This window comes from Patagioenas fasciata, chromosome 3 (genome assembly GCF_037038585.1).
Source record: "Patagioenas fasciata isolate bPatFas1 chromosome 3, bPatFas1.hap1, whole genome shotgun sequence".
In the NCBI taxonomy this organism is placed as follows: domain Eukaryota; kingdom Metazoa; phylum Chordata; class Aves; order Columbiformes; family Columbidae; genus Patagioenas; species Patagioenas fasciata.
The window spans coordinates 70405659-70420656 of NC_092522.1; the positions used below are offsets into that span (position 1 = coordinate 70405659).

At 37.3% G+C, this 14998-nt stretch overlaps 1 protein-coding gene across 6 annotated transcripts in view; it reads right to left on the reverse strand.

The window, feature by feature from the left end:
• Positions 1–14998, reverse strand: part of TRMT11 (tRNA methyltransferase 11 homolog) — a 28105-nt gene that overhangs the window by 11060 nt on the left and 2047 nt on the right. For 2 of the 6 annotated variants that reach the window (XR_011738389.1, XR_011738391.1), the window contains exons 2-11: positions 13265–13330; positions 12464–12537; positions 10075–10156; positions 9889–9981; positions 8675–8809; positions 7476–7632; positions 3230–3310; positions 2406–2570; positions 969–1041; positions 105–256 (exon numbers count right to left, since the gene is read on the reverse strand). Coding sequence is in view for 3 of the 6 variants with exons in the window: in XM_065834017.2 (XP_065690089.1) it covers positions 125–256; positions 969–1041; positions 2406–2570; positions 3230–3310; positions 7476–7632; positions 8675–8809; positions 9889–9981; positions 10075–10156; positions 12464–12537; positions 13265–13330 (1058 nt within the window). In the remaining 3 variants the exon portion in view is untranslated. Of the gene's footprint in view, positions 1–104; positions 257–968; positions 1042–2405; positions 2571–3229; positions 3311–7475; positions 7633–8674; positions 8810–9888; positions 9982–10074; positions 10157–12456; positions 12538–13264; positions 13331–14998 lie in introns of those variants that run through there. The other 4 variants (XR_010651102.2, XM_065834017.2, XM_071806578.1 and 1 more) reach the window with 3 other exon arrangements.

Genomic DNA, 14998 nt, shown 5'->3' on the forward strand with positions numbered 1-14998 from the left:
ACGGAGTCTGAGCATTACTCTTAAATGTAACTACCATGGAAGTTCCAGCTGTACCGAAGGAAAGCACAGTGAGAATGCAGCATCCGTTCCAACAAGCTACATACCAGAAATCAAGAATACATACTCAGGTCTGTATACGGGCAGCCAGTAAACTAATCTTCCTCCCATCACCAGATATTCTGCTGCAAACTTCAACAGGTCAAAAAAGATGTCACTTAGGTGATAATTGGATGAAACGAAGATATGATTTTCTGTGCTAAACAAAAAATATCAACTGTAAATGTAAAAGCACAGGTAACATCTGCATCTTAACTTCAAACAAACACACACAAAACCACACAAAACCCCACAAAAAAAGCCCTGAGATCTGCAAAATGATCTAGGACAATCCTGTAGTGCAACTTCTACTCCAAGGAATATAACTTCCCAAATTCCCCTGTAGGCTCTTTAGTACTTGTGGAAGTCGAAGAATCACAAGCATGTTGGGAACAGTTATTTTGCACAGCATCTTTCTTAAGGGCAATTTAGAGTACAGGGCAGATGACAAGGAAGGCCAGGCAGTGGAGAAGCCATATGTTGTCTCTGAAGAGAAAGGAACAATGGAAATTCAAGAGAGAAGGTTATGGTAAAACAGAGGTATTCCATTTTAGACTGATTTTGCAGCTTGCAGGGACTGAACTTTCTGAGAACAGGAAACACAAGGTAACGGTGGCTCACAGAGATGAGAAATAGGATTTGAAATCTGAACACATGCAAATGATAAGCAGGGAGAACAAAACCAAGGGGATATCAGGAAGTGACATACTAGTTTTGCAAGCAGAATCAAAAAGGGATTTTCTTCTTTGATTACTATTACTATCACTTTTTAACTACTGAGAGTCAACCAAGAAATAATAAAGATTCTAAAACTGTGACTGGGTTTCCATTAAGACATTTGTGTTCTACAACAGACAAGACAGTCCACCTACCTTTTTTCAGATGACTTAACTGTTTCCTTTGGTGAACCTGTTCTGCGAGTAGCTTCTCTGATACCATATGGTGCTATACAAAGCAAATGCAGAATGCAGAGATAAGAACCTCGCCCTTTGCCCAAATATCAATTATACATACGCAACAGTGCCCGAACTGTGGCTTATACAAAGTTTAAATAAAGCTTTTACAAAGTAAAAGTCAGTAAGGGTAATTTCTTCATGATCTATTAAAAGTTTCTGGCTCCAAAAGGTTACTTTAAAACTGTTTCAAAGAAAGCCCTTCAGCTGTAAAATGCTTCTAGCTGCCTAGATATTTGCTACACTACAAAAGATAATGCTTTTCTATTTTGTTCATTAAAAGATATTGCTTACATTCCTAACATGTAAAGAATAATCCCATCCTCTTTTGTCTGACAGACACAAACATCTCCCCTATAGCATTTCGCTAATCTTTTTCAAAATGAAATTGTCTATATTGGAATTTCTTGTCAACACATTACACAAACGGTAATTCTCACACACACAAGAGCCAGAAAGAGACTTTTCTCATACATTTTTGCACATTTCTAATAGTGTAACATGCCTATTTCATGTTCAACACATTTGTTTTTATGAAACTTGTTTCAGCATAATGGAAGCACCAATATCACTATTTTATAAATGCAGAAGTTGTGACGTAATTTGCAAACTCAGTTCTAAGTCATATTAATATTCCACATTGTCTTACTGCCAATCAGGCCAAATAAAAATTAGCAGGAAACCCACAGGGAAAAGTCACACTCCCTATTCCTAATTAATGTGAATGTCTCATTTTAAGAGCCAGCACTAGAGATCGGAAATGGCTGTATCAAGGTCTTTTTATTCTCTTAGCCTCTACTTCCTCTCACGCATGACATATGGTGTTAAGTATATAGGTTTCTAGAAATGCGGACAATTTTTTCACCAGTAGTACTTCTAGTAGTTACATGTATCAGAAATGCATTAAAGTTTTTCTTCGGAAGCATTTCAATAAGCACTTAAGATTTATGTCTCCAGAAGTCCATCAGAGCTGCATGGCAGACTTGGTGTGTTGCAGATCAAGTCCTAACAGTAACATGGGCCATTCTGACAAGAAGTCTCCATGCATCAACAAAGTTTTGCCTTTGCTCAGTAAGACTTCTTCAGGGGATGACCTTCAATCATATTGATGTCTACTGACAAACATAATATTCTCACCATAGAAGAAAGTATTATTGTCAGCTATATCGCACATTTATAACTATCCTTAATATAAATGCAGATCCAATTGTCACAGTGCTGCTCTCAATGATCATATTTGAGATATGGAAACTGCAGATCTGAGCACTCATCAAGACATTAAATCAATGTACATAGACATAGACAATAACACTTTAGTCACTGTTACTAGGAAACCAAAAGCACTAACAAACTTACGATCTGTAATGATTGCATCAAACAGCATCCCTTTTCGCCATATTGGTCTTGAAGAATCAGAAACTAGTGCATCAAGGTAATATTTCTCCAAACCATACTGTCGGAGATTAGCTCTGATATTTTCATCTGGCCCTCTCCATTTCTGGTTCTTTCTGCTTGCCTTGCCTGGGGATCAGGGGCATGGAACAGAAACAAAAGCATACTCAAACTATTTTATAGGAAAAGCTTTCATATACTCTCTCATTTATTTTAAAGGAAAACACTTAAACTCCACTTTTGTATGCAACGTTTATCTCCTGCCTTATTCTATTCATTGTCACAAGTATTTGAAGTAAACTTCACAAGTAGGAATGAATAATGAAAATACATGAGAACAGTTCTGCTGCACCATCTGCATAGGGTGACACACAACAATTTATAAAAATGCTGGTTTGTAAGATGTTTGCACTAACCATCAGTCATAATGCTGTCCAATAGGTCACATACAATTTGCACTGCAGTTTTTCAGAGAATTAAGAATGGGATTAGACTTCTTGGGTTAGGTTACAAGAGTCTTCCTATATCACAGGCTGAGAAAGTGCACAGACAACATTTTGGTTAGCATTACTCCTTTTATTAAATATTTCCCATGTGAAAAAAAAAAAAGAGAATAGCTTATTTAGGACACATGTAAACTGGTCAATCACACAATAAGAATAAGCATGATCAATTAAGTCCTGTGAAGATCAATGCTGCTTTAAAATCCACAAAGTATCATTCACTACCATCAGTGTTCTTAAATTCCACAGAGTAAGATTTCAGTGGTGTAGAAATATGTAACATACCTAATCCATGGATTGTGTTGTAATCTATATCAGTGCCACACACATATGCTCCAAAGTGTGCTGAGGAGATTAGAAGGCCACCTGCAACGGGGAGAAAAGGGACAAAGTATAAACTGCTGTTATAAATGTTATCTGTGTTACGGTTTTTTGCTCAGGAACTTCAGCCAAGCAAAGAAAAGAAAGAGGAAAAAAAAAAACACAAAAGAATTAAAACTACCAACTGGTTAGAATCACTAAACAGCTATAATCAGAGATAATAACACTAAGTCCCTGTCTGCTATACCTGATCTTCCTTATCTTGCTGTGCCCTATGTCACTCCTTATCTCCAGAGGCTATTCTTAGGAGCTTGTATATGGTTTTCTGTATTTCAAGGCAATAAGATCCTTTAATCATTACACGAATCAAAACTTCTAATTCTACTTTACAAGTGGCAGAACTTTAAATTGTTGGCAAATAATTTGAAAAATCATGTCCAAACAAAAAGCAGTTCTACTGTGTCTATTCTCAAAGTCAGTCTCCTTAACTGTGTCTAAAAATCAAAGCTGTTGTATAATGTGGCCATTCTTTGAGTAAGAAACAATGGTCAAGAACCTGTTAAATATAAATATCTCCAATGTAAACAGTAATCTCAAAAAAGTTTCTGTAATTGTTCTGCAGCGTGAAAGCTATAGAGAAAATATGCATCTGTGTGTCACCTACTTTGTCAGTACATTTATTAGCATACTTATCCTGCAATAAAACTGATTTTTTTAATCGTTATTATTGTGATGTACCTTCCTAATTTAAAAAAAAAAAAAAGCATGTGTGATTTCCTCTTGAAACTGTGCAATGGTTGAACAGCTCACAGAAAAGAGCAAATGACATTATCTCTTTAACACCTTCCATGTGAAACAAAGGATGGACAGCAAAAGCTTACCAAAGCACTGTGTTGTCAAGTTGTCAATGAGCAGGTATGTAGCTAAAAGAATGGTTTAAAACAGAACAGTGACTGAGAATAAGACTGTGAACCCCACACTACTGATATCAACTGCTCATGGATGCAAACAGTCCTGCTAAAATGAAGGGGATGCTGGCTTGAGGACAAAGAGTTGAACAGCACAGGGAACCATGCGCAAGCTGGCTCTGAGGGTGACACCAGTTCTCCCATTCACCAGCATCATGGAGAGGAGCATCTCAGGCAGCTGCCCTGCCCTGTGCCACCCCTCAGCACCAACAAATCCCTAATATGCACTGTGTGCACAGGCTAATGATCCCATCTCAAGGCACTAGAAAAACTCCTACATCATGTGTTCATGAAATCTGTCAAAACCAAAGGTGAGGGAGAAAAAAAAAAAAAATCCTCTGCTTTTCCTTCCACTAGTGCAAGGTGTCAGAATTCTAGCAGAAGGTGTCCCTGCCTATGGCAGGAAGGTTGGAACTAGATGATCTTTAAGGTCCCTTTCAACCACTGGATGATTCTATGAGTCTTGTGAAATGGGTCAGGGAAAATCAAGGTTACTCACCCCAGAGGAGTCACCCATTTCCCTTCTCGGCTGCAATCCCTCAGAACAGATGGGCAGTACCTCCAGGGGGCCAATACAAACATAGCTAGCCCTGACCCCAAGTATGGCATACCACCCAGTCCTATAAAAAAAGTAAGAAGAAAGTACTTTGCCCATCTAAGAATGTTTTTAATCACATGGGGGTAAAAAAAAAAAAAAGAGTTAGGAAATTATTAACTTACAGCTTTTAATAAATCTTAGCTGGTAGTAGGTCAATAGTGTTCACACAGAAGGTGCATGAATACTTAAATACTCTACTATGGCCAGCCCTTTGACCTACTATATCAAAACAGATGTATGCAAAGGGTTGATCAAAGAATCACTGTGTTCCCTGATGACTACTAGCAGAATGATGATGGCACAGAACTTCATGCCCTTCTGTCATACACTATTTCCCCCATCTCTTCAGCATGGGTGGGGGTCTGGTCATACCACTGTCCTGCAGGATGTCAAAGCAAAAGTTCCTATCATCTGCAATTACGTGGTATCACAAATTGGCAAAGGGAAAGTAAGGACAAACATCTTCCAAACGTACAAACAAGCAGCTTACTGAAATAACCAGAACAGATTGCCAGGAGGAAGTAAAAATATTCAGGTAAAGCACTTGATTTATTCTTCCAGAAACCTCCAGGCTTTTTTTTCTGCCCAACACTGAGGAAAGAATATCTAAACAGTTTATACAAGTCACATTTTACAACTGAAAAACAATCCTGGCCATTCCAATTCTGCTTTACAAAAAAGGAGAATCGAGTCTCCTAAATCAGCCTGGTCAAAAGCACTTTCTATTCCAAGGACAAATCCCAGTTGTCCACTCCTACACAAATGTGGAAGACTTGTGATTTGGCTCATCCAGCAACAACAGTTTGTTTCCTAGAAGCAAGCACCATTTTGCAAGGCTGTGCTAATTTGGTACTATTTACCTTTTCAGCATAAAAAACAGGAAAAAACTAACCAGATATTAAAGTTGCAACTGCAGTTTCTTCAAATACTCCTCAAATCCTGCATGTATGTTCCTTCCAAACCAAGCAGCTCAAACTCACTGCATCATTCGCAGCTCTGGCGTACCTCCTAAAATCCCAGTGGCAGGGCACTGTTGCACTGACAATCTTGAAAATCCTCTAAAGGACTGCAGGAAACTAATGAAATTCCTGAGGTTTGATCACCAAAAGTAGGTACGAAATCCACTGTTTAGTTGTTTAATCCTAAATACACTTCACTGACATATGCCATGCCACCCAGTATCTCTCCACTGTCTCTACGTATCTTTAATCTCAAACCTGTGTATTACAGATGTCTTGTGCAACAATGCCACAAAAAATGCCATTAAAATTGTTGGGAAATTTGTGGAGAATTTTGTATATATTACCTTTTGAACTGAAAGACAACTTAAGATTTATCTTGAATTTCTATATCTTTATCACTTCTATGTGATTTTTTTTCCTCTAACTTTACCCTTCCTTCTTTTTCTTCAGTTTTCACTCCTGAGAGATTGAATGCTCTCAGAGAATTTTTTGTGATTTAGATTTAGCAGATTTTTGTAAAAAGACACAAAACTATAGACACCAAAACGAAACAAACTGCTTAGAGATGAAGTAGACTAATTCCTCCAACCTTTAAAAGAGTAGTACCCATCTGCAAGGAACACGAGGAGGAAGAGTAAATTTCCTAAGACATTATTACGCATGCAAAAACACAGATGGTATATCAAACAAAATTTAAGAGAAAAAACACCCTATATAGTACACTGAGCCCCTGTGTTTCTAAAAATATTATATCCCTGGTCTGTTTTCCGTGGCACAGAGAAGCCACATGCTAATAAAAATATATCCTCCTCGTTACCCTGAAGTGTTGTCTTCTCTCTCCCTAACTTCTCTGCAGTGAATTGTCTTCATCCTCCCATTAACGTATTTTTAATTGTATGCATCTCACACGTGATCTTCTTGATCAAAGTTTAGCAAAATCCAGGTCAGAAACACAGCCTTTGTTAGGCTTTTGAGAAAAACTACTATGGGTAGCTTAAAACAGTATGATTAAACGGCACAACCTGACAAAACAGATCTTCTATTTGACCTACACACGTGAGTTTTCCTTAGGTAAAAAGTACTTTTATGCCACATACAGTAATATGTGGAATAAAAGCTCCCCCTCCTGGCATAACTAAGAATAAGTTCACCTGGGGGTGAATACATGATATAAACAATACTGTCCTGAAGACAAGACGTAATGGTACCAGGAACTGATTGCTATTGCATGCTATGACGTAATTATTGCTAGGCTGGCTTAGGTTTATATGCCCGGAAAAGCCCTCAGCACTAAACAGTCACCTCCCAAAATGCTGCCCCTGTAACATTCTGGAGGTGGTTGCAGAGAGTGCTCTAGCCAAATTTCAGTTCTTAGTCACTCTGGATCTTAAGCAGTCCATGATGCCATGAACTGGTGTTTAAGCCACGTTACATAAAATAATATAGCGAAGACAGACTTGTCAGAAGTGTAAAATAAGCTGTTCAGACCTTCCAAAGTTGGTTTCTTTACCCAAAAATCCCTTTCCAGTTAACAAACCATTCATTTGATGATAACCATCTTGCTTTTGGTCATCATCGCAAATATCATTTAACACCAGAAGCCACTGTGCCAGGAAAAAGTGTAGTGCAAAAAGTAAACACAATCTCGCAGTTCCTTCCATTAGCAGAAAAAAAATACATACCTGTTCCAACAAACGGATCATATACAACATCGTTGGGTTTTACTCTCCCATGGTTTGCCATAATGAAAGACAGGCATGCATCCATGCTTGTATTTCCGATAAAGTGTCTCTTTTTTACACTGTAGGACTCGATAAGCTCTCTTTGGCCATCTGCAATCTGCTGAGACATTTAAATCACTGTCAGGTCTTAGAAACAAGACGTAAGCAGACAGGCTAATGGACTTGCTGAAATGACACCATCCAATACACAGGTAACTCTTCATTTCATGACACATCACCTTGCTTTCTATCATCTGCAAAGATGACAAACTTCTTCCCAAGCAATAGATACCTTAGTTCAACACCTAGATAAATTCTTCAAGACAGAGATCAAAAATATACAAACGATTTAGAGGGAAAATTCTTCTGAAGAAATAACCATGAAAGCAACTTTGCTATTATTCTAGGTATCAGAAAAGTAATTCCTACCAGAGCTAATTTAGAGTTAAAAGAATTTCAAAATGATGAGTAGAAATGCATGTTAACACATCTGCACACATACACACGCACACGCTCAAGGTCACACAGAATTCTCATCTTCACTGGCTTTTCTGTCACGCTCAAAATGTAAATTTAGGATAGCGCTGACAGATCAGAATTTACTGGAAAATAAACAAAGGCCAAATGCTAACATTTTTACATCAGACTTCCAAAATATGTTGAAGAGAATCAAAGCAGTCTGGAAGAAAACAGATTCAAAAGTTCTTCCAACACTGTTCCCCAGCTCCGGTCAACATCAGTCTTAGCAGGTAAATAAAATATATTTGTCTATTTTTTTCAGGTTGGTTTACTCATTTTTAAACACTCGAGGAATCCAGCATAGATGGGACAACAGCTGCAATGGTTTGCAGTAATGCTACAAACCCAGGGTGTCTTCACATTAATCACAGGCATGGAGAACATTCAGAGGGTAAGATAAGGTGTGTTCCCAGATACAACTTCATTTTTTTCCACCTTCCAATCGCTCAATTAACCTATTTTTTCCTAGTCACAATAAAGACTTCCAAGACTTGCATCAGTGTATCATGCAGTGACAGATTCAGCCATAATTATATTGTCTGCTTCCCTTAAAACTCAAGACATTTTTTTTACATTTAAATTGAAGAAAATGTTCCTGAAAATACAAGCTCATAAGAACTGAAGCAAGAGTACACACGCACCCATCTACCAAAATACAGATGAAAGGGCTCTTCTGGAACATTATTCGGGTCCATTCCATAATCTTCCAAAATCCAAAAGATGTGTTCTGGATTCTTTAAGTTTACTTTTCCTTTGAATGGCAGAAATTCAAGGGCCTATACAATAAAGAAAAACAGAGTTAAATACAACAACGACAACACAAACAAACAAACAAAACCCCAACACACAAAAAGAGGGTCAAATTTTTTAAATACACACCCTACAAAAAACCAAACCAAAACACAAACAAAACCAAACATCACCATCACACCAGAAAACAAACCACAGTTCCACTTGTGAGAAATGACAGACTAGTACTTAAAGTACATTCCCAACTTTTTCTGGATTTCTAAATGCCCTTCTTCTGAATAAAGATAGCTCAAATTATTAAGGATTAGAAATCAGGAATCATGACATTTTTTATTAACTGAACAGAACCCAAATTTAGAGGAAGTGAACGGTGCATATTAAATTATGCAAACCTCAAGTTATAAAAACAACACCTATTATGAACAATGGGATTTAAAATTTCAGTGATGTGCAGCTACATCAATTTACATATCCAGCAGTTTCATGTACACAAAAACTGAACAAACAGGAAACAGTAGCTACCATTAATACAGATAATTTCAGTGTCTTTAAATGAAGCAAATAGGATAAATAGGTGCTAAAATAGAATGTGGAAGAGCAAAAATTAACAGTCATTTAGAAAAATTTTCTAATTAAAATACTTGTATAGTCAGGAGGAGAGCACAAGTGCAGACAAGAGCATAAGGAGAGAATAAGAAAGCAGCACAAAATTCGCAGCTTGCAACTCAAGTCAGTTGTTTCACATTCTGCAGCAATAAATGTTTAATACTGAGATCAAGCAACCGATTTTCCAAAAAACTAGCACCTAATTCTAGCCATTTGAATCTTAAAGTTTGGGGCAATAAGCTTCATTTTCCTCATCCCACTGGGCTGAAATCAGTAGTGATATTTGTTTGCCTTTGTTTATGATTTATACAGTCTGTTTGGAAGAAAAAATACAAAGTCATGAATTCTGAGGGCCACAAAGATCTCATGTAGAGCTGATAAGACAAACTATGAACTGCTTTAAGATCTTCAGTAAATCCAAACTTAATTACACTGAGAGTCTGCAATAAGAATAACATGAATACATTAAATGTAAAAGATTTTTTAAACATCTACTTACATCTATCTTTTTTATTTTCTGCGCTTGCGTCAGTGTTTTATTAAATGTATGAATATGTACTTTGTAAGTAGAGTCTGACTGTAGATATGGAAGCTAAAAAAAGGCAAAGACACTTTCATTAGTGCAGCTGCAGTGCTATTCAGTGTGATTAAAGAATCATATGATCCAGGTTCTTCACATGCGTACCATCTTGTCCATTGGACAGTTCTTCAAAGATGCATAGAGCTCCCCCTCAGATCTTCCATGACCCCACAGTTCAAATATAGACCTGAAATTAAAAAGTTTTTTAGACTGCAGCCATACAAGGGGTAAAAAAATACCTTACAGATAGTTACTCCTTTTAACCTTCTTGCTCCATGTACTTAGGTTTTGCTTCACTGAGTATTGAAGCACGTTATTTAACTCTTAGCATGTGCTTAAGTTTTTTCTTAACAGGGACACACTTATTTTTAACCCTAAGTTGATATTTCTGTGATGCTTTTTTGTTTGCTAACATATACTAAAAGGTACATTTCAGTCTTAACACCCTCGGATACCACCAGACCTTTTTGTGGCATACAGTGATACCAGCAAATGAGACAAAACTCATTCATACCTACCAATTCGGTGGGGTAAACAAAGGCTGAAAAAGGTCAAGAACAGACTTTTAAAGCGTTATGCTATCCTAGAGTGAAACAAATTGTGAAACTGTAATACCCTATGTATAGTGACATCATCAGAAGTTCTGTCTCATTTTAAGATGTGGTCATGATGTCTGACATTTTCAGATGTATAAAAACTATACTGTCTTCTTACACTTTTTTTTTAATCTGCTTGTTTCCATATGGTTGGCTTTAAGAAAAGCACTGCCTTAGAAGATGAGAGAACTGATGCTACTGTAATGAAGGCACAACAGCACATCATAGACCTTTTACCCAGCCTTCTTCAAATATACCAAACAAATGCCCCTTCCGTATCAAAGCGAAAAATTCTTTTATTATAGGAATCCCAGAGCCACTGCATATACTGTCAGACACTCATGCATTTCCAACACACCATAAACACAGTCTTTAAGAATTAGCAGGGCCACTAGTAGCTTTTCAAAGATGACTCTTGCAAGAAAATCCTCAAAATGTTCAACAGTTTAGCTCACTCAAAAATAAGAACCACATTTTACTAAGGGACAGTAGCAGATACCAAGGTCCAGTGGTAAGCTATTTTGTTAAAGTATTCCTATCTTGAATAAACTATTTAAAGCTACATTTCTAACCTGCATCCACCCTGAAAAAAGTACATTTTTCATAGAGTCTATTTTTTTTTTCCAAAAGCACCTGATTCAACTACTGTGAAAATTTAAACTATTATTTACAGACAGAGCAATGAAAATGCTGACAGTATACACTGTACTAGCAAACTGAACATCCACCATCAGATTTTATTCAACTGTTGGAGAAGCTTTTGTAACACCTTCAGTCCCACTTTTTACATTTACATTTACATACATATGGGGAAAAAAAAAAAACGCTGGGGAGATTTTATTTTGATAAATGTACACTTCAGAGTTTTTAATTTTCATTAGTAGTGCATCAGAGATGCTCCAGCAATCTTACTCTAAAACTAATGTATCTCACCACAACCAGTAGTAGACCAAGAATTTCTTCTTGGTCTTCATGGGCCAGTGATGCTTTCTACATAAAATAAGTATACATTAGTTGAAAGAGGATGGTGTACGGAATATCTGCAAGCTGTTTTGTCATGTTTTACTTCCCTAGTTGCCTAAGGCTGCTTTTTGAAGTGCAGTACAGTTTATTCCCATTGAAAACATACTGTCCTAAGGACAATTTTGTATGCCTGGGGTTTCTTTAGGCAGGGACAGCCCAAGTCAGTGTAGGTAAAACTGAATACCTGACACAACAAGCACTCAACAGGGACCATGCAACACTCTGCAGAGGTGCCCAAACTAACTCTGAACAGGACAGCACAGATAACCAAATTTAGTGTGGTCAGAGAGCCATACCACAGCTCTGCTGGTTCTTGTCCTGAATCATCTCTCAGGTCTCACTGGAAAGCAACTTATTCAGACACCTCTAGGAAGTTCCAAAAGCATCTCGAACAATCACACTGTTGTGTATTCCTGTGTTCTTGAATTTTCTAGAAGGATCTCCGCTGCTGTGGTCTGGGCTGAGGGTCAGATACCAGCACTAGGAAGGTGACATTGAGGAACCACCACCTTTATCCTCCAAACCTGATTTTCGGTTTTTACATATCACTGGTTATATCTTTTGATTCCATACACATTTTCGAACAATCCACTAATTAAATATTATTCAAGTCAACTAAAATGTCAGTGACACTACAAGACAAGTACTGGCTCTGCAGTGAAAAACACCATTTCAAGCCACTGTGTTGATTGTACACAAAGTAAAGAGGATGGATGTGCTACATAATCAGACTTACAGGCTCCAGTAACACCTCCTCAATTTAAGAGGTAATCAGAGACTGTTTTAAAACTCCATACAAAATGAGTATTTGCCACGATATAACAGAACAATTTCCACAGCCTACATTATAATTTATAAAATTTTTCACCTCTTACTTTGCACATACTGTCCGTTTCATTAGTCCCTTTGCCATCTCTTCTGAAGGAATATTCAGAATCCAAAATGGAGACTGAAATAAAGAGAAGATAAGTGATGCAAACTCCTAGCTGGAGAATGTCACACAAATTACACAATCCAACAGTTCTGTTCGATAAAAACAGAACACACATGCTGAAGACAAAAAAAATAAATTAAAAAATCTCTTAACTGTACAGAGAATGTGAGGATAAAAAATTTGAGGTAAAATGAATACTCAGCTTGAAAGTCTAAGAAATTTTATTACGTATTTCATTTTCCCATCACATCTTTGACTTGGTAGAATATAATTTGTTTGTTTATGCTCCTTTAGATTACACACCCTCTAAAGAATATTAACACTTCATTACAAACAACCAGCAACTAAAACTCAGTGATGTTCTCTGACTGAAGAACAGAGACCAGATTCATCCCGCTTCACTCTCCTGGATACACTGCCTCACTGATCGCGAGGGAAACACCAAATTCAAACTGCTGCTAAATGCTTTTGTGGTTCAGCTATTCTAAACAGAAAAGAGCCTCCCAGTAGATGGCACTATTTATTTTCACACTGTTAAATGAAGACATGCTGAGGTGCATTTTGTATGTCTTTTACTCAACTGAGTCCTTACTAAAAATGAGAACTAGTCATTTTTGGAAGATACTTTATTTTCCTAAGAAACTTCAAAATTTATTCAGCTACCCACATGTAATAAAAAACTATACAGAACGTTCTTGTATACCAGACATGCACTCAAATAAAATATTTGGTCCTTACTTACATTTACACGAATTTCCTGCTCACTGCTGAATTGTCCACCATAAAGTGAGAGCAAAGATGTTACTTCCTAAAGTGGAAATAAAAAGGTCAGGCTTTATGAACATTAATTAATGTTTCAAAGAAAGAAAAAAAAAAAAAAAGGAAAAGCAGCATACCATAAATTCTAATGCAGATGGTGACCTCCATGGGGATTATGAACGAAATGTTAAGAGACAGCAACAGAATGGTGTTTATTACTGACTTACTGTGGGAATTGACAGTGAAACGCTCCTAGAGTAGTTGCATGGATAGGTCAGAGGTTCATAATAAATTCAGCTTGTATATACTGTTCACGAACTGAAAGAAATTACTCTCCTGCTATAAAATCAGCTGATTACCCTTCTCAGAGTTCAGCTGCAAAAAAATGAGCTATGGTTTGGTTATGAAAAGTTGCACAGTATACCACACAAGAAGATCAAGTTCAGCAAATTTCAGTAACCAAACAGCAGCAGTTTGCATTTTCTCTTTCATCAAAATCTTTACCGTTCAAACCTATACTCTCACAACAATATTCCTCTTGCAATATTGTTCTATCTATTCTTAACATATTTTTCTGACTAATTGACATAAAAGTAATGTCTCACTAGTACCACTCTGATCCAGGGCCAGGCTCAACACTGAGCATCAATCTCTTCTAATACCTCTCTGCTTTACAGGTGTCTCAACACTTTTCTTCAGTAGGTGTCTTTTCCAGAGTAAACAAAATCAAGAACCATAAACTGAGTATGCAAAACAGCACATCTCCAAGAAACAAGCTGGTATGTAATAATAAAATAAACAAATAAATACATCACTAAAAGGCTTTTGAACAGAAGTGAGAGTTAAACATTGAGGATGTGTCTGGTGCAGCCTCTTTGCTAGAATTGACACATTGGCAAAATGTTACTGGCAAAAGAACACAGATGCGAATTTTTATATTGGTTTACATTTGACCTAAGTGGGTAAATAAAAAAAGGAGGAAAAGAAAACCCTTACATAACACTAGCACATGGCTTTAGGGGGACTTCAGCCCATTCATTCCCATCTTTCCATTTGAGGAGAAAGGACACAAAAAGCATTGGAAAAAACTGGGTTTGCTCCAAGAGAATAAAAGTTTATGCATAAATTTCATTGTATGGTCCTGGGACAGCAAAAGCATCTGAGATTTTACACATGAATTGGTGGCATCTCCATATGCTACTGGTAATACTACCTATAGGAAAGTGACAGGAATGAGAAGCAGAGAAAACATGACTTGTGAGGAAAGGCTCAGAGAGAAATGAGATCATGACCTCCACACATGCTAAAGGTTCCTGTGATAAAGGAAGGCGGTAATCTTTTTTGAATGTTTGCTACAAATGAGATGAGCACACCGGGTTCAAATCACAGCAGTGCTCGGGATGAGAGGCTGGGAAGAACTTCAAAGTGTAAAGATGGTGAAGAACTGGTACAGATCTGCCTGAAGATACTGATAAGAAAACTTTTGACACGCATTGGTCTGCCCATTAGAGACACCCAGTGATGGAAAACAGGATGCGTGATGTTACCCCTCAATATCTGACCTAACCAAAGAGAGACCCCTGACTGTGAAGATTCTTAACAACTAAGAAATATGAACCACAGAACTTTATTCTACAGACACTTAACAAGTGTGGACTTCCACAAACACCTTCAGCTGTTGCGATCCAGCACCACCACCAGAAGAAAAGCTGTCCTC